We start from the raw sequence: 20,727 nt of genomic DNA on the forward strand, positions 1-20,727 counted from the left end.
CCCTGTTGTAATTCCATCCCCCTTCCAGGACAGCCTCGGGGGGAACAGCAAGACTGCCATGGTGGCCACGGTGAGCCCCGCGGCCGACAACTACGACGAGACGCTGTCCACGCTGCGCTACGCCGACCGCGCCAAGAACATCGTCAACCACGCCGTGGTCAACGAGGACCCCAACGCGCGAATCATCCGCGAGCTGCGCGAGGAGGTGGAGAAGCTGCGCGAGCAGCTCACCAAGGCCGAGGTGCGGGGTGGGGATGGGGGGAGACACGGGGTTGGGAAAGGTGAGGGATGGTGCTGGGTCTTGGAATGAGCCTGGAAATCGGGAAAGTTGAGGAATGGAGTTGGGTCTTGGAATGAGCCAGGGAATTGGGAAAGTTGAGGAATGGAGTTGGGTCTTGGAATGAGCCTGGAAATTGTGGCAACTGAGGGATAGAGTTGGATCTTGGAATGAGCCAGGGAATTTGAGGTATGGATTTGGGTCTTGGACTGAGCCAGGGAATTTGAGGTATGGATTTGGGTCTTGGACTGAGCCAGGGAATTGGGAAAGTTGAGGAATGGAGTTGGGTCTTGGAATGAGCCTGGAAATTGTGGCAACTGAGGGATGGAGTTGGGTCTTGGGATGAGCTGGGGAATTGGGTAAGCTGAGGGATGAATTTGAGTCTTGGAATGAGCCAGGGAATTGGGAAAACTGAAGATTGGAGTCTTGGATTGAGCCAGGGAATTGGGAAAGCTGAGGAATGGATTTGGGTCTTGGAATGAGCCAGGAGACTGAGAAAGTTGAGGCAGGGATTTGAGTCATGGAATGAGCTGGGAGATTGGGAAAGCTGAGAGATGGAGTTGGGTCTTGGAATGAGCCAGGGAATTTGAGGTATGGATTTGGGTCTTGGACTGAGCCAGGGAATTGGGAAAGCTGAGAGATGGAGTTGGGCCTTGGAATGAGTCAGGGAATTGGGAAAGTTGAGGAATGGAGTTGGGTCTTGGAATGAGTCTGGAAATTGGGGAAACTGCGGTAAGGATTTGGGTCTTGGAATAAGCCAGGGAATTGTGAAAAGCTGAGGGATGGATTTGGGTCTTGGAATGAGCCAGGGAATTGGGAAAGCTGAGGGACAGATTTTAGTGTTGGAATGAGCCAGGAAATTGGGGAAACTGAGGATTTAAGTCCTGAAATGATTCAAGAAATTGGGAAAGTTGATACATGGATTTGAGTCTTGGAATGAGCCAGAAATTGGGAAAGCTGATACGTGGATTTGAGTCTTGGAATGAGCCAGAAAATTGTGGAAACTGAGGTATGGATTTGAGTCTTGGGATGAGACAGGGAATTGTGGAAGCTGAGGGATGGATTTGGGTCTTGGACTGAGCCAGGGCACTGGGAACCTCGTGCTTGGAACTGACTTTCCTGGCTCCTGGGAGTGGACACCAGAGGGAAGTGCTACAGTATAGTATGGTGTGATAATATATATATAAAATGTATATAATGCTATAATAATAATAATAATGCTGCAGAATATCTGTGAGAAAACTCCCTTTCTCTGATCATTCTGTACATCAGTCTGGAGATGTGGGTGTTCAATCCCAGAACACACTGATTTGAAAGGGACCCACATGGATCATCGAGTCCAACCCCTGGCCCTGCTCAGAACATTCCCCAGGAGTCCCACCACGTGCCTGAGAGGATCATCCAAACCCTGCTGGAGCTCTGGCAGCCTCTGGGCTGTGCCCACTGCCCTGGGGAGCCTGGTCAGTGCCCACCACCCTCTGGGGGAAGAGCCTTTTCTGATATCCAGGTGTGGATTCTTCACTCTGGGCAGTTTCTGGGCAGAGCCTTTGAGAATTCAGTGTAGGCCCATCCTGTGAGATGTGAAGTCAGTTCAATAACATTTTCTTGCTTGTTTACAAGCTGTGACTGTTCTCAGTTGAGCCCCTTACAGGCATTAGACAATATTTTGATTATCTGTGTTGCTTCCCCTGGGAAATTCTGGGAGGAGCAGGCACTGAATGTAGATGAAGGCCAAGAATTGGCATCATTCTGAGGTCTGTTCTCAAATGAAGCAAAGCAATGGTGATATAATCCCTCAGTTTTGCAGTTCAGAAAGTTTCTGATTCCAGGATTTGCCTCCTGAGGTATGCAGGGAATGTTGGCTCTGCTCCTACCAATGAGCAGTGAATTTTGGACTGTTCTCACTTGAACTGCAGAACATGCCAAGCATCCAGTGTGTGTATATCAGTTTTTTGAGGGATCTCAAGTTAAATATCTCAATAATAAATATCTTATAATTCTTCTAAAATATCAACCACAGACTTAACAGTACCCTGAGAGCTGCAAGTAATCCCATTTTTAAAATTTTTTTAGCATGAATGCCAAAATAATGGCAGTTTTCCAAAACAATGAACTCATGTTTCCTAAAGATGAAATAATAAATATTTCCTTTCCCAAGCATTCAAATCCCACCCTAGTTGTCATCTCAGTGGCATTGACCAAGAGCAGGGGAAAACCAGAGCAATTTGCTGTTAAATGAAGTTGCCCAGCAAAGGTCAAACCCCCCCATTCACAGCCTGGAGCTCCTTTCAGCTCATTCCATTTGGTGCCCATCTCATTGTTCTTACAGAAATGGGCATAAATAACTTCCTCAAGTGAGCAAAAACATTGACTCATTATGACAGGTGACGTTTTCAAAGCTCATTTCCAAATCCAAGAGGTTGCCAAGTTGTGAGGTTGAGGTTTTTTTTTTTGCCTTTTCTCTCTTAAACAGCCAAGGCAGAACAGAATGTGACAGTTGACTTTTCTCCCCCCTTGAAGAACATGGACATTGTTCTCTTTTCCTCTTTTCTTTTTCAATCTGCACATTTTGATCTTTTCTTGTGGAAATGAATATCACAGGTTTTCATTTGTCTGTGCCAAGACCACCAGTTTCTCCTTCCTGAGGTGGGATTTTCCCTGTTTTCAGGGGAGAGGAACATCTCTGGGGCTGATGTCAGCCTGGGCCAAATCTCTGAGTGTTGTGTTCAGTTCTGGGCCCCTCAGTTGAGGCAAGATCTTGAGGGGCTGGAGCGGGGCCAGAGAAGAGCAACGAGGCTGGAGAAGGGACTGGATGTGGCACTGAGTGTCCTCTGAAACACCTCCAGGGACAGAGAATCCAACATGTCTTGATCCAACCCCACTGTGATCACAGTGAGGTTGGATCAAGGGTTGGAGTTGATGATCTCAGAGGTCTCTTCCAACCCAACTGAGAAGAGCAACGAGGCTGGAGAAGGGACTGGATGTGGCACTGAGTGACCTCTGAAACACCTCCAGGGACAGAGAATCCACCCTGTCTTGATCCAACCCCACTGTGATCACCAGCCCAGGGCACAGAGTGCCCTGGGCTGGTGATCACAGTGGGGTTGGATCAAGGGTTAGAATTGATGATCTCAGAGGTCTCTTCCAACCCAAGTGAGAAGAGCAACGAGGCTGGAGAAGGGACTGGAGCACAAGTGCTGTGGGGAGAGGCTGAGGGAGCTGGGGGTGTTCAGCCTGTAGAAGAGGAGGCTCAGAGGTGACCTCAGCACTGTCTGGAACTGCCTGAAGGGAAGTTCTGGCCAGCTGGGGTTGGTCTCTTCTCCCAGGCACTCAGCAATAGGACAAGGGGGCACGATGGGCTCAAGCTCTGCCAGGGGAAATTGAAGTTGGAGATGAGAAAAAACTTCTTTGCAGAGAGAGTGCTCAGGGATTGGAATGGGCTGCCCAGAGAGGGGGTGGATTCCCCATCCCTGAAGGTTTTTCAGCTGAGCTTGGCCGTGGCACTGAGTGCCATGATCTGGTAAAGGGACTGGAGTTGGACCAAGGGTTGGACTTGATGGTCTCGGAGGGCTTTTCCAACCCAATCCATTCTATGGTTCTATGATCTCTGGGGTTTTTAGGAGAGTTGCAGGAGAGAGGAGAGTTACCCAGGCCATTGTGCAGTTGGAGCCTGTGAAAATGCTCACTAATTTTGCCCCATGTCTAAATAAATGGATGAACAAGACCAGCCCAGCCCCTTTGCACTGATCATGTTATGTCTGTCCTGATGAATCTTTGTTCTGGAGATTGTCTTGGCTTCCCTTTCCTGCCTGTGTGGAGTTCATTGAATCCAGAATGGTTTGGGTTGGAAGGGACCTTAAAGATCATCATGGGCAGTGACACCTCCCACTGTCCCATGTTGCTCCAGCCTGGCCTTGGACACTCCCAGGGCTGGGCCATCCATCCTTTCTCTGGGAATTCCAGCCCAGCCCCTCCCCACCCTCCCAGCCAGCAATTCCTTCCCAGTATCCCCCCCAGCCCTGCCCTCTGGCACTGGGATGTCATTCCCTGTGTCCTGTCCCTCCAGCCCTTGGCCCCAGTCCCTCTCCAGCTCTCCTGGAGCCCCTTCAGGCTCTGCAAGGGCCTCCAAGGTCTCCCTGGATCCTTCTCCTCTCCAGGCTGGACACCCCCAGCTCTCCCAGCCTGGCTCCAGAGCTGCCATTGGATCCATGCCCAGCCCAGCTCCCAGCTGAGAAGGACTTCAGGGAACAAGGGACTTCTCTGGGAATCTTGGGAAGGGTCTCCCTTCCCCTTTGCTCCCATTTACATCCCCAGATTCCATAAAAATCCTTGTCTAAATGGATTCTAATTGTCCTTTATCCCAGAATGGTTTGAGTTGGAAGTGACCTCAAAGCTCGTCCCATTCCATGGGCAGGGACACCTCCCACAGTCCCAGGGTGCTCCAGCCTGGCCTTGGACACTCCCAGGGCTGGGCCATCCATCCTTTCTCTGGGAATTCCAGCCCAGCCCCTTCCCACCCTCCCAGCCAGCAATTCCTTCCCAATATCCCCTTTCCCAGCCCTGCCCTCTGGCACTGGGAAGCCATTCCCTGTGTCCTGTCCCTCCAGCCCTTGGCCCAAGTCCCTTCCCTCAAATTTAGGCATTTGAAGCAGAAAAAGCCCACACAGGACACATGAGCTGACAGTTCCTGGACTTGTGTCTCGAGGCAGAGGAAACTCCTGTCTCCAAACAGGATTTTCCAATCCTGGCACTTGCTCCTTTTCTTGAACAAACTGCAGTGCAATGAGGCCACTCTTGGATTTGGATTCCCATGAGGAGTTTGGGGTCATGGAGTGTCTGATGGAGAACTCTGCTCATGTTATTTAATTGGCATTGTGGGAACACCTCCCAGCCAAAACCATTAGCAGTAATTAAAGAATGATATAAGGAAACCCACAGGCTTTTTGATCAAGTGAGTAGAGGAGGAAATGCCATTAGTGAGAATGAAGGAAATAGATATATGTAGAATAAAAATCATAGAGCAGTTTGAGTTGGGAGGGATTTTTTAAATCCTTCTAGTCCCACCTCCTGCCATGGGCAGGGACACCTTCCACTATCCCAGGTTGCTCCAAGCCCCATCCAACCTGGCCTTGGACACTTCCACTATCCCAGGTTGCTCCAAGCCCCATCCAACCTGGCCTTGGACACTTCCACTATCCCAGGTTGCTCCAAGCCCCATCCAGCCTGGCCTTGGACACTTCCACTATCCCAGGTTGCTCCAAGCCCCATCCAGCCTGGCCTTGGACACTTCCACTATCCCAGGTTGCTCCAAACCCCATCCAGCCTGGCCTTGGACACTTCCACTATCCCAGGTTGCTCCATGCCCCATCCAGCCTGGCCTTGGACACTTCCACTATCCCAGGTTGCTCCAAGCCCCATCCAGCCTGGCCTTGGACACTTCCACTATCCCAGGTTGCTCCAAGCCCCATCCAGCCTGGCCTTGGACACTTCCACTATCCCAGGTTGCTCCAAGCCCCATCCAGCCTGGCCTTGGACACTTCCACTATCCCAGGTTGCTCCAAACCCCATCCAACCTGGCCTTGGACACTTCCACTATCCCAGGTTGCTCCAAGCCCCATCCAACCTGGCCTTGGACACTTCCAGGGATGGGGCAACGTTTTTGGAATGTCTGATGGGTTCCATCCTCTTATTGGAACACGGGCCTTTAAATGTTTCACAAAATAACATTAAGGCTGTGGTGGATTGGGAACAAAATTGAATTCTGGTGCCTGGAATTGCAACTTAAGCTTGTTTTGATATTCCCCCTATAAAACTGCATTTAGAAATGCAGGGGTGGATAACCAGAGCACCTCAGGTATTTGGATATTTGCTATAGAAAATAAAATATCCCACCAATCAGGCCATATAAAAGCAAACAATCAAAATATTTTGGTGGCATTGCATTTTATTGAGATGGGAATTGTCATTCTGGGGGGATGAGGGGCTGGTGGCAACCAGGTCAGATTGGTTTTGATGTGAGTCATTTGGGATACTGGCATTGGTATAGAAAAAGAGATTAATTTGTGTTTGAGTATCTTTGTGCACCAGTAGCATGTCATGGGTTTGGGTTGGAGTCTGTAAACCCCACCTGAACATCTGTATTTGAAACTAATTCAAGTAACTTTCTGATGGATCCTCGTTGTATTAAAAACCCCCTTTGCTTACTGAGCAATCTGCCCTGCAAAATGAGTCATGTTGCCTTTTTTTTCCCCCCTCCATCTGTGTGGCAGTGATGTGAAAAAACACAAAGCACAACAAGCTTTCTTGTTTCCTTGGCTTTTCTTTCTTCAGGCCATGAAATCCCCAGAATTAAAGGAACGGTTGGAGGAATCTGAGAAGCTGATCCAAGAAATGACTGTGACCTGGGAAGAAAAACTAAGAAAAACTGAGGAGATTGCTCAGGTTTGTTGCTTTCTTTCCTCCCCCCTGCCCACGGGGTTTTATGAAAAATAGGTTTGTTTTCTTTGTCTGGCAGCTCATGGGGGTTGTCTGAGTCTCTGCCCACGTTTATGGGTAAGTAGGTCAAGCTTGGTGCCCTTTGGAAAAGCTTCCCTTAATTCCTGGGATAAATGGGGGTCTCCCAGATTGCTCTGCCAGTGACAATAACAAACTGTCACTGTATGCAAATGGGGAAGTTGTTTAAAAAAATAATAATCCACAGATGGGGGGGGGGGATTACAGGGATTTTGTGTAGTACAAATCAGGCAGTGCAATTGGTTGTGGTGAGGGTTGGGAGCACTGAGAGTGTTCAGTGCAAGGTTTGGGGCTGACCTGCTCCATTCACAAGGCAAAAGGCATCCAGAATATTAAAAACCAGAGCTGTCCAGCAGCATCTCTGTGTGTTTTAATGCCTCTTAAACTGATATTTAGGGCCTGAGATTGTGATGATGGTGAGAAATGACACAGGTCCCCACGATTATTCCATGACAGTTCCTGTTCTCCCCATGTAAATGCTGATGTTTGTGTTTGCAGAGAGGGAGGTCTGTTGGAAGGTGATGAATAGGGTGCAATAAATAAGCAGCCTCTGGTACAAAGCTCTCTTGTAGATGCCACAATCAGAATAGACTGTCCTGACTTTGGGTTTAAAGATCCATTGTAAGAAGTGCTGCTTGTGACTCCCAGGGTTTTCTGGCTTTTGGTGCAGATTCCTACTGTGGATTTTCCTCCCTGTGTAAGAAAAAAATAAAATAAGAAATAATAATAAATTCTGCTCTTATCCTGCACAGTAATTTTTTAGAAATCCTGAGTGTGTGAAGAGGTTGAAAAACTGGAGTAATGGGCTCAACTTCCAGCCAGCAGTTCCTTCCCAGTATCCCACCCAGCCCTGCCCTCTGGCACTGGGAAGCCATTCCCTGTGTCCTGTCCATCCAGGCCTTGTCCCAGGGTGCTGAGTGCTTTGGCTCTCTCAATTCCCAGCCTGGGAGGAAGTTTTGGATCTGGGAGTTTCATGAGCCCTGACAAAGTGTTGGGTTTTTCTGGTTCTTCTGGCACCTTCAGTGCTGCTCTGTCACTGCCCTCCTCAGCTGGACAGGGGAGAGAAAATGTAACTAAAGGCTCATGGGTTGAGATAAGGACAGGAAGAGATCACTCACCAATTGCTGTCGTGGGCAAAACTGGTTTGACTTGGGAAAATTAGTTTAATTTATTACCAATCAGATCAGAGCAAGGTAGTGAGAAATAAAAATAAATCTTAGGACATCTTCCCCCATCTCTCCCTTCTTCACAGGCTTAACTTCACCTCTGGTTTTCTCTGCCTCCTCCCCAAGTGGTGCAGGGGGACAGGAAATGTGCTGAGCTCATCATGTGTTGTCTCTACTGCTCCTTCCTCCTCCCTCAGGGTTCCTTCCACTCTTCCCTGCTCCAGAGTGGTCTGTTCCAGGGGAGACAATTCTCCATGAACTTCTCCAGAGCGGGTCCTTCCCACAGGCTGCAGTTCTTCCTGAGCTGCTCCAGCCTGGGACCCTTTCCATGGGGTCAGTCCCTCAGGAACTGCTCCAGGGTGGGTATCCCATGGGGTCAGTCCCTCAGGAACTGCTCCAGGGTGGGTCCCTTCCATGGGGTCAGTCCCTCAGGAACTGCTCCAGGGTGGGTATCCCATGGGGTCAGTCCCTCAGGAACTGCTCCAGGGTGGGTATCCCATGGGGTCAGTCCCTCAGGAACTGCTCCAGGGTGGGTATCCCATGGGGTCAGTCCCTCAGGAACTGCTCCAGGGTGGGTATCCCATGGGGTCAGTCCCTCAGGAACTGCTCCAGTGTAGGTCCCTTTCCATGGGGTCAGTCCCTCAGGAAAGGTTCCAGTGCAGGTCCCTTTTTATGGGGTCAGTCCCTCAGGAACTGCTCCAGGGTGGGTATCCCATGGGGTCAGTCCCTCAGGAACTGCTCCAGTGTAGGTCCCTTTCCATGGGGTCAGTCCCTCAGGAACTGCTGCAGGGTGGGTATCCCATGGGGTCAGTCCCTCAGGAACTGCTCCAGGGTGGGTCCTTTCCATGGGGTCAGTCCCTCAGGAACTGCTCCAGGGTGGGTATCCCATGGGGTCAGTCCCTCAGGAACTGCTCCAGGGTGGGTATCCCATGGGGTCAGTCCCTCAGGAACTGCTCCAGGGTGGGTATCCCATGGGGTCAGTCCGTCAGGAACTGCTCCAGGGTGGGTTCCTTTCCATGGGGTCAGTCCCTCAGGAACAGGCTGATCCAGTGTAGACATCCCATGGGGTCCCAAGTCCTGCCAGGTCCCTGTTCCAGGGTGGGCTCCTCTCTCTATGGGGACACAGGTCCTGCCAGGTGCCTGCTCCAGCCTGAGCTCCTCTCTCCATGGGAACACAGGTCCTGCCAGGTCCCTGCTCCAGGGTGGCTTCCCACAGGTCCCAGCCCCCTCAGGGCTCTCTGGGGTGGGGTCTCCAGGGGCTGTGGGTGCCTTTCTGCTCCCCCTGGCCCCCCATGTGCTGCAGGGGCACCTCAGGGGCCTCCCCGGGGCTGCCCCTCGGGCTGCAGGAGAACCTCAGCTCTGGCCCTGGAGCAGCTCCTGCCCCTCCTGCTGCTCTGCCCTCCCTGGGGCTGCTCCTCTCACTTGTTCTCACCCCTCGTCTCTCTCCTGCAGTTGTGCAGGATTTTTCCTCCTTCTAAACTCTGTCATTCCAGAGGCTCCAGCACCATCCCTGATGGGCTCAGCCTTGGCCAGTGGTGGGTCCATCCTGGAGCTGGAACTGGCTCTGTTGGACATGGGGAAGCTTCTGGCACCTTCTCAGAGAATCCCCTCCTGCAGATCCCTGATCACCAAACCCTGGCCATGCAAACCCAGTACCAGACTTAGGCAGCGCCTAAGTCTACATTCCTACCATGGCTTTTTTTTTTTTTTTATACAAGTGTTTTTTTCTGGCCAGAATCCACCAGTCTGTCAAACTGCAGCAGGGCAGGCAGAGAGGATGGAGGGATAATTGTCAATCTTTGAGGGCTGGAGGATTCCTCATAAAACACCATCAGAGGGGCAGTTTATACTGATGGAGTGACAATAAGACTTCCCAGCCTCAAAGATCATCTCTGTGAACAGGCAAATTTTTCAGGTTTTCAATGAATATTTGACACGCCGTTAATGCATTTTTGAATGTTTCATTTAATTAGCTTTAGGTCTTGAGCAAAAATTAACAGTGAGTGGCTTGTTTGCTTTCAGTTAATCCTGTGAGATTTACACCAAGGCCTCCTTTGGGCATCACATCCTTTATCTGTGTAGATAATAAGGAATTCTGTGAACTTCAGAGCCTGGCACTGGGGATCGGAAGAGGGATCTTTGACATCCCTCTGTCCTTTGTTTTGTCTCACACACACATGACTTGCCCTTACAAGGCCATCCTGTGGTTTTGGTGAGCCTGTGGGGAGACAGAGAGGAAAAAAAACCAGGAGTGAGTTGTGCTGTTCTTTGCAACTTTAATCTTGCTTAGACCTGGTGCAACTCCAGCGCTGAACAGAGAATGACACTCAGTGTGACACACTCAGATTTTAATTACAGAGCATCAATGCTGAACAGGGAATCACACTCAGATTTTAAATAAAAAGCATCAATGCTGAGCTGAGAATGACACTCTGTTTTTAAATAAAGAGCATCAATGCTGAACAGAGAATGACACTCTGTTTTTAAATAAAGAGCATCAATGCTGAGCTGGAATCACACTCAGTGTGACACACTCAGATTTGAAATAAAAAGCATCAATGCTGAGCTGAGAATGACACTCAGATTTTTAAATAAAAAGCATCAATGCTGAACAGAGAATGACACTCTGTTTTTAAATAAAGAGCATCAATGCTGAACTGGAATCACACTCAGTGTGACACACTCAGATTTGAAATAAAAAGCATCAATGCTGAACAGAGAATGACACTCAGGAGTGTGACACACTCAGATTTGAAATAAAAAGCATCAATGCTGAACAGAGAATTACACTCAGATTTTAAATAAAGAGCATCAATGCTGAGCAGAGATTGACACTCAGATTTTAAATAAAAAGCATCAATGCTGAACTGGAATCACACTCAGTGTGACACACTCAGATTTGAAATAAAAAGCATCAATGCTGAACAGGGAATTACACTCAGTTTTTAAATAAAAAGCATCAATGCTGAGCTGAGAATGACACTCTGTTTTTAGATAAAGAGCATCAATGCTGAACTGGAATCACACTCAGTGTGACACACTCAGATTTGAAATAAAAAGCATCAATGCTGAACAGGGAATTACACTCAGATTTTAAATAAAAAGCATCAATGCTGAACAGGGAATTACACTCAGATTTTAAATAAAAAGCATCAATGCTGAACAGGGAATTACACTCAGATTTGAAATAAAAAGCATCAATGCTGAACAGGGAATGACACTCAGATTTTAAATAAAAAGCATCAATGCTGAACAGAGAATGACACTCAGTGTGACACACTCAGTTTTTAATTACAGAGCATCAATGCTGAACAGGGAATTACACTCAGGTTTTAAATAAAAAGCATCAGTGCTGAACAGGAATTCCACTGAGTAGTGTGACACACTCAGGTTTTAAATAAAAAGCATCAATGCTGAACAGAGAATGACACTCAGTGTGACACACTCAGTTTTTAATTACAGAGCACACTGCTGGGTAAAGGTCATAACCTTAATAAATGTTCCAGCATTATTCCTACATTTCTCTGCCTATTTTATATTTTTTTTATTTTATATTTTTTTTTTTTTTTGAAATTTTATATTTTATATTTTATTTTATTTTTTATTTTTATGTTTTATATTTTATTTTTATGTCATATGTTATATTTTATACTTTATATTTTTATATATTTATTTTTATTTTATATTTTATTTTTTATTTTGAAATTTTATATTTTATATTTTTATTTTATATTTTATTTTTTATTTTGAAATTTTATATTTTATTTTTATTTTATATTTTATATTTTATTTTTATTTTTATATTTTTATATTTTTATTTTTATTTTATATTTTATTTTTTATTTTTAAATTTTATATTTTATATTTTTATTTTTATTTTATATTTTATTTTTTATTTTTTATTTTAAAAATTTTATATTTTATTTTTATTTTATATTTTATATTTTATTTTTATTTTTATATTTTATATTTATATTTTTATTTTATATTTTATTTTTATTTTATATTTTTAATTTTTATTTTTATATTTTTATTTTATATTTTTATTTTTATTTTATAATTTATATTTTAGTTTTTATTTTTATATTTTGTATTTTATTTTTATTTTATATTTTATATTTTATTTTTATTTTTATATTTTATATTTTTATTTTATATTTTATTTTTATTTTATATTTTTATTTTTATATTTTAATTTTATATTTTTATTTTTATTTTATAATTTATATTTTCGTTTTTATTTTTATATTTTGTATTTTGTATTTTATTTTTATATTTTTATTTTATATTTTAATTTTTATTTTATAATTTATATTTTAGTTTTTATTTTTATATTTTATATTTTATATTTTTATTTTTACTTTATATTCTATTTTCATTTTATATTTTTATATTTTACATTTTACATTTTATATTTCATAGTTCACATTTTACATTTTATTTTTTATTTTTTGTCTCAGCAGCACAGGGAAAGCACTGTAGGTATCTTGTATTTTTTCTTTTCTTCCTCACTTCACCCTCTGCTGTCCATGCTCCCCTTACTAATTCTATGAGAAGCCTCCCATATTTCTTTGTCCTTTTTTTTGTGGACACTGAGTCTCACTTCAGCTTCTGTCACATCCTGAGAACAACCCTCCACATTTCTATCCCAATGGGTTTGTTTGTTTTGTTTTCAGAATAATCCCCTTCAGTTCCTAAGGCAGAAACGTTGACTGTTCCTCTTTCCCTGCCCTGCTCTCACCCCAGCACTTGCCTTTGAAAGATGTGCGGTTTTGCACAGCGATGCTTTTGTTGGGCCTTTCTCTGAAGTCCATTGAGAAGAACAAAACCCCATCCAGAACTGCTGCTGTTCTGCTTCACCAGGAAATGTTCCCTGCGGTACTTCCATAGCAGGTTGCCAGTTTTTTGTCATTTTGATGACTCTGGAACAAAAGAAAGACACGGAGCTTGACTTGGCAGGGATTGAACTTAACTTGTTGCTTTTTAGCTCCAAAGAGCAAAGAAAGGGCTTTGGAAGTGGCTTTGTGGGAGCCTTTGCTTGTCCCATGAGGTCATGGAGAAGCTCTCCAGAGCTGCGGTGTGTCCTTCCCAACTGCTTTCCTTTCCCACTGGGAATGTGGGAATGTGGGAGGTGGAAGGACAGGGGAAACCATGGACATTCCTGATCCAAGCTTGATACAACCCAGGAATTTGGAGAAGCTCTCCAGAGCTACAGTGTGTCCTTCCCAACTGCTTTCCTTTCCCACTGGGAATGTGGGAATGTGGGAGGTGGAAGGACAGGGGAAACCATGGACATTCCTGATCCAAGCTTGATACAACCCAGGAATTTGGAGAAGCTCTCCAGAGCTACAGTGTGTCCTTCCCAACTGCTTTCCTTTCCCACTGGGAATGTGGGAATGTGGGAGGTGGAAGGACAGGGGAAACCATGGACATTCCTGATCCAAGCTTGATACAACCCAGGAATTTGGAGAAGCTCTCCAGAGCTACGGTGTGTCCTTCCCAACTGCTTTCCTTTCCCACTGGGAATGTGGGAGGTGGAAGGACAGGAGAAACCATGGACAGACATTCCTTGATACAACCCAGGAATTTGTGTCCAATCCATTCCAGAAGAAAGAACTCCCCGTTGTAGAGGGATCGATCCATCGGTTCTGTGAGAGATGGGAATGGAATTCCAGAGGGTTGGGCATCCAGGAGCAAAGTTTTGATGGCAACTTTCTTGCAGGAGCGTCAGAAACAGCTGGAAAGCCTCGGAATCTCCCTCCAGTCTTCTGGAATAAAGGTTGGGGATAATAAATGTTTCCTGGTTAATCTGAATGCAGATCCTGCTCTCAATGAACTTCTGGTGTACTATTTAAAGGTAAAAATGTGAATTTATTATAAATATGATCCAAATAATATTTATTAGGATGTGATTTAAAATGTGGGTTTTTTAATGGTAGGAGGAAGGTGGTTTTTTTTTTTGGGGTAAAAAATAGGAATTTTAAAAAATATTTATTAAAAATAGGTACTTTTAAAAATACTTTTTATTAAAAAATAGGTGCTTTTTAAAATACTATTTATTAAAAAAGAGGTATATTTAAAAATACCTATATTAAAAAATAGGTATTTTTAAAAATACCTATTTATTAAAAAATAGATACTTTTAAAAACACCTGTTTAATAAAAAAATAGGTATTTTAAAAATACCTATTTAGTAAAAATAAATACTTTTAAAAACACCTGTTTAATAAAAAAATAGGTATTTTAAAAACACCTATTTAATAAAAAATAAATACTTTTAAAAATACCTGTTTAATAAAAAATAGGTATTTTAAAAATACCTATTTAGTAAAAGTAGGTACTTTGAAAAATGCCAATTTATTAAAAAATGCTTCTAAAAATACCTATTTTTTAAAACAATTGATGCTTTTTAAAATACCTATTTATTAAAAATAGGTACTTTTAAAAATAGTATTTATTAAAAAATAGGTATTTTTTAAAAACCCTATTTAGTAAAAATAGGTATTGTTAAAAATATCTATTTATTAAAAAATAGGTACTTTTAAAAATAGTATTTATTAAAAAATAGGTATTTTAAAAATACCTATTTAGTCAAAGTAGGTACTTTGAAAAATGCCTATTTATTAAAAATACTTTTTAAAATACCTATTTATTAAAGAATAGATACTTTTAAAAATACCTATTTTTTAAAAAATAGATACTTTTAAAAATACCTATTTATTAAAAATAGATACTTTTAAAAATACCTATTTTTTAAAAAATAGGTATTTTTAAAAAAATACCTATTTATTAAAAATACCTATTTATTAAAAATACCTATTTATTAAAAATACCTATTTATTAAAAATAGTTATTTTTAACAATACCTATTTTTAATAAATAGGGACTTTTAAAAATACCTATATTAAAAACAGGTATTTATTAAAAAGTAGATATTTTTTTAAGGGCAGTCCCATTTTTTAAAGAAGTGAATTTAATTTTTAAATTAACTTTTTAATGAATTTTTAATTTTTAAATTAATTTTTAAAGGAGTTAATTTAATTTTTTAAATGGGACTCTAATGCCATTGGCAGAGGTGGACTTAAAGAGTTTTGTGAGAACAGTAAATAGATATCAAAATTAATATGAGCACAACCTTTGAATTTCAAATTTAATCCTTCAGAGCAGAGCCAAGTTTTGGAGATTTATGTTTTTGTTTTGGCTTTGTTTTTTTTTCTTTAAATCTGGTCATGTTTTTTTTTTGAGAAACTGCCTCTTGTTTTGGGATGTGGATTTTTTTTTTTTTGTTTTTTTTATGCCAACCTCCCCAAGCTTTTACCCAGAAAATTATTTTATATGGAGATTGGGCATATTAAGAATCAGCTTCTGCATTTGTAGCCCAAATTCCGAGTTCTGTCTTCCCTTCATAAAATACCTTTTTAATCCTTTTCCTACAACTTGCCAGGAGTGAAAAATCAGGTTCTGTTCTGCCTCAGCACTTCTGGTGTTGGGCATCAAACACGTGATGTGACTTTGGACTCTCCCCCAATCCCATCCCATGCCATCCCATGCCATCCCATGCCATCCCATGCCATCCCATCCCATGCCATCCCATGCCATCCCATCCCATCCCTTCCCATCCCGTCCCATCCCATGCCGTCCCATCCCTTCCCATCCCGTCCCATCCCATGCCGTCCCATGCCATCCCATCCTATGCCATCCCATGCCGTCCCATGCCATCCCATCCCATGCCATCCCATCCCATGCCATCCCATCCCATCCCATGCCGTCCCATCCCATGCCATCCCATCCCATGCCATCCCATCCCATGCCATCCCATGCCATCCCATCCCATCCCATGCCATCCCATGCCATGCCATCCCATCCCATCCCATGCCATCCCATCCCATCCCATCCCATGCCATGCCATCCCATCCCATCCCATCCCATCCCTTCCCATCCCATCCCATCCCATCCCATCCCATCCCATCCCATCCCATCCCATCCCATCCCATCCCATCCCATCCCATCCCATCCTATCCCTTCCCTTCCCATCCCATCCCATCCCATCCCATCCCATCCCATCCCATCCCATCCCATCCCATCCCATCCCATCCCATCCCATCCCATCCCATCCCATCCCATCCCTCCCCAGGGGATTCCCTCTCCGAGGAGCAGCAGGAGCAGCAGTACCAGGCGGCGCTGGGCACGCGCCCGGCGCTGGACGTGGCACAGCTGGGCCCATCCTACCAATCCATGGTGGAGCTTTTCTCCGTCTGCACCTCCCCAGATCCCGGGAAGAGACCCCCGGCCGCCCTCATAGTGCAAGTGCTGGAGGGGCTCCAGCCCCACATTCCATAGGGATCATCCACATTCCATAGGGATCCCCTCAGTGCCCTCATTGTCCATATTCCAGCCCCACATTCCAGAGGGATCACCTGCATCACATAGGGATCACCTGCATTCCATAGGGATCCCCTCAGTGCCCTCATTGTCCATATTCCAGCCCCACATTCCAGAGGGATCACCTGCATTCCATCGGGATCACCTGCATTCCATAGGGATCACCTGCATTCCATAGGGATCATCCACATTCCATAGGGATCCCCTCAGTGCCCTCATTGTCCATATTCCAGCCCCACATCCCATAGGGATCACCTGCATTCCAGAGGGATCATCCCAAAGCTCCTCACTGTCCGTGTCCTGGAGGAGCTCCAGCCCCTCATTCCAGAGGGATCACCCACAATTCCATAGGGAGCACCCTTGGGGAAAGCCAGGCTGGTCCAGCCCCACATTCCAGAGGGAACCCCTCAGTGCCCTCACTGTCCATATTCCAGCCCCACATTCCAGAGGGATCACCTGCATTCCATAGGGGTCCCCTCAGTGCCCTCATTGTCCATATTCCAGCCCCACATTCCAGAGGGATCACCTGCATTCCATAGGGGTCCCCTCAGTGCCCTCATTGTCCATATTCCAGCCCCACATTCCAGAGGGATCACCTGCATTCCATAGGGATCATCCACATTCCATAGGGATCCCCTCAGTGCCCTCATTATCCATATTCCAGCCCCACATTCCAGAAGGAACCCCCAAAGGCCCTCACTGTCCATATTCCAGCCCCGCATCCCATAGGGATCACCTGCATTCCATAGGGATCCCCTCAGTCCCCTCATTGTCCATATTCCAGCCCCACATTCCAGAGGGATCACCTGCATTCCATAGGGATCACCTGCATTCCATAGGGATCATCCACATTCCATAGGGATCCCCTCAGTGTTCTCATTGTCCATATTCCAGCCCCACATCCCATAGGGATCACCTGCATTCCATAGGGATCATCCACATTCCATAGGGATCTCCTCAGTGCCCTCATTGTCCATATTCCAGCCCCACATCCCATAGGGATCACCTGCATTCCATAGGGATCATCCACATTCCATAGGGATCCCCTCAGTGCCCTCATTGTCCATATTCCAGCCCCACATCCCATAGGGATCACCTGCATTCCATAGGGATCATCCACATTCCATAGGGATCCCCTCAGTGCCCTCATTGTCCATATTCCAGCCCCGCATCCCATAGGGATCACCTGCATTCCATAGGGATCATCCGCATTCCATAGGGATCCCCTCAGTGCCCTCATTGTCTGAAACATTTGGGTGGTTTATTCTGGTTGTTACAGATCAGAGATGTGGGAGTCAGGAGGAGAAATGAGATAAATCCATTTTTCAGTCACATTTTTGGAGGGCAAGTCCTAAAAATCTTGCAGCGAACGTCGGCGGTTGGAGCTTCACGTGAGCTCCTTCTCTTCCCTTTCTGCAGAAACTCTGAAAACAGCGACCAAATCAGCATTTAGGCTGAGAGATTATTTTGGTTTATTCAGTCTTAGGAAATCCATGATCCTCTTTTCCATCAGCCATCGTGGCTCTGGGATATCTCCATAAAAACCAAGGAAAGAACTTCTTCAATGTTCTACCCTCTGAAAAAGGAGTCCTTGTGCTGCTTTCCTTTTGTAGGGAAAACTCTTTGGATTAAATTTTATTAGTCAGTCTTTATAATTTATTTTTTTTAATAACTCCATTTTGGTTGAGAATTTTGGTGTAGAAATCCCCATGCTTAGAAATTATTTTAATACAATGATTTAATCCTGAGATTAAACTCTCATTTCTCAGTGTGTGTTTTGCCCACGTTCCCTTTAGTGCTGAGCTCTGACAGAAGAACAGCTTGAACTGACCTGTCTATTGTATCTGCTCCTTAAAAATTGCTTAGAGATGCCTAAAAAAGACATTTCTGTCCCCAAAGGTGTGTCCAGCCCTGGCACAGCTGCCCAGGCAGGGGTGGATTCCCCATTCCTGGAGGGATTTCAAAGCCATGTGGATGTGGCACTTGGGGATGTGGCCTTGACAGTGCTGGGGGATGGTTGGACTTGATGTTAAAGGTGTTTTCCAACCTGAATCATTCTGTGATTCCATGTGTGGAGTGATCCAAAATCTGCCTGAATGACTTCAGGAATATCTTTCCTAAGCTGTTGCTACTCTAGATGGATGTGCAATATCCCTGGATCTGGAACCCTCTTTTAATTCCTCTTTGGAATCAATCACAGAATCATAGAATGGATTGGGTTGGAAAAGCCCTCCTAGATCATCAAGTCCAACCCTTGGTCCAACTCCAGTCCCTTTACCAGATCATGGCACTCAGTGCCACGGCCAAGCTCAGCTGAAAACCCTCCAGGGATGGGGAATCCACCCCCTCTCTGGGCAGCCCATTCCAATCCCTGAGCACTCTCTCTGCAAAGGATTTTTTTCTTCTCTCCAGCTTCAATTTCCCCTGGCAGAGCTTGAGCCCATCGTGCCCCCTTGTCCTATTGCTGAGTGCCTGGGAGAAGAGACCAACCCCCAGCTGGCCACAACTTCCCTTCAGGCAGTTCCAGACAGTGCTGAGGTCACCTCTGAGCCTCCTCTTCTCCAGGCTGAACACCCCCAGCTCCCTCAGCCTCTCCCCACAGCACTTGTGCTCCAGTCCCTTCTCCAGCCTCGTTGCTCTTCTCTGGAGCTTTCCCTTCTCCAGCTGAACACCCTCAGCTCTCCCAGCCCATGTTCCCTCTCCAGCATTCCAGGAGCCCCTTTGGGCACTGGAAGGGGCTCTCAGGTGTATCTGGAGCTTTCCCTTCTCCAGCTGAACCCTCTCAGGTCTTCACAGAATCACAGAATGGATTGGGTTGGAAAAGCCCTCCGAGATCATCAAGTCCAACCCTTGGTCCAACTCCAGTCCCCTTACCAGATCATGGCACTCAGTGCCACGGCCAAGCTCAGCTGGAAAACCTCCAGGGATGGGGAATCCACCCCCTCTCTGGGCAGGCCATTCCTTTGGCTTCTCCAGCATCCTGAGGCACTGAATTCCACAGTAAAATTATAAAACCCTCTTCATTTTTTGGATTTAACTGTTGCCTGTAAACTTTCCAGAGTGCTCCCTGCTTGTTACTCTAATCCAGAGCACGGATTTGCTTCCAGCACCTCCTCCTTTTTCTCTGAGGATCTGTCAAATTCTGGAACTATATGACAGGATCTATCCAGAAGGAGACAGAACTAACGAACTTCTGCAATTCATTGCAAACATCTGAATTATTTTTTTTTCCCCAGGAGCACACGTTGATTGGCTCAGACAACTCCCAGGACATCCAGCTGTGTGGAATGGGAATTCTTCCCGAGCATTGCATCATAGACATCACCCCAGAAGGGCAGGTTGTGTTAACCCCTCAAAAAAACACCAGGTGAAGTTCAAAACCACAGCCCCAGCCTCATACCAGTTGTCATTTTATTTACTGTATTATGATTAGCGGTGCAAAAAGATGCTTAGAGAACTTTGCCACCTATTTTGAAGGAAGAAAGTTCCACTTCTGCTTTTACTTTCTAATTGTCCCCTGCCCCTTTCTGAGTTCATGGTTGTTTTTTTTGTTCCAGTGAGATTCCTCTCTCTCAGAGATGGTGTTTGTAGGGTGAGTTTTCAGAGGGAGGATGAACAAACTGATCTGCAGCTGTGGAGATGCCACTCTCCCCAAACTCTGAATTCATTTCCCAGGAAATCTGTTGATATGCAAAGAGCTGCTGAAGCCTTTGGGGCTTTCTTTGGGGAAGGAGCAGCACTTGAGGAGCAGGTGGTGCATTCAGGTTGTTCCCAGGATGAGATGCAGTGTCAGCATCTCCAACAGTTCACTGGGAACACACAGAATTCAACCTTTGCACATTTACCCTCATTTGTAGCTGATCCCCCCTGAAATAAAAGTAGTTTCTCATCATTTTAATTAATCATCTTTAAGCTATTTAACAAAGGTGTCTAAGGGCTTATTCAAATATTTCTACTTTGTGTTTTGTTTCCAAGTACTGTCAAAGTGTTTCTTTCCAGTGACTTGTTTTTTTCAGGCCCTTTATTTTTAAGCTCTAATTTTCCTTCCCAGACAAAAGGTCATAATATCTAAAACAGATTGAATTTCATAAACCCAAGAGAGCAAAAGAAGCTGAGTTTGAGGAGTGTATGAAAATGCCAACTGCCTGGTACCCAGTCACAAAGTCCACTCCCAGAGCAGGAGAGTGAGGGAAAACAGCAGAAACGAGGCTTTAAACACAGTGAGGTTTTTATATTTATACAGAGAAGAGGAGAGCTCAACACAGAATATGAAATAGCACATGGTGACAGGAAACAACAACAGGCTCACCGAGGTCGCCCCAGCTAACAGGTGAAACTCCAAACCAACCAAACCCCCTCCCCAAAGGAAACCTCCCAGCAAGAGGGAAA

The 20,727-nt window shown here is 44.9% G+C and overlaps 1 protein-coding gene across 6 annotated transcripts in view; it reads left to right on the forward strand.

The window, feature by feature from the left end:
- The window catches only part of KIF13B (kinesin family member 13B), a 170,698-nt gene that overhangs the window by 73,937 nt on the left and 76,034 nt on the right, over positions 1-20,727 (forward strand). For all 6 annotated transcript variants that reach the window (XM_071547608.1, XM_071547609.1, XM_071547612.1 and 3 more), the window contains exons 11-14: positions 29-241; positions 6,608-6,718; positions 13,679-13,813; positions 19,575-19,705. In XM_071547608.1, coding sequence (XP_071403709.1) covers positions 29-241; positions 6,608-6,718; positions 13,679-13,813; positions 19,575-19,705 — 590 coding nt within the window. The remainder of the gene's footprint in view (positions 1-28; positions 242-6,607; positions 6,719-13,678; positions 13,814-19,574; positions 19,706-20,727) is intronic.

The sequence above is a fragment of the Pithys albifrons genome, chromosome 2, assembly GCF_047495875.1.
Source record: "Pithys albifrons albifrons isolate INPA30051 chromosome 2, PitAlb_v1, whole genome shotgun sequence".
Taxonomy (NCBI): Eukaryota; Metazoa; Chordata; class Aves; order Passeriformes; family Thamnophilidae; genus Pithys; species Pithys albifrons.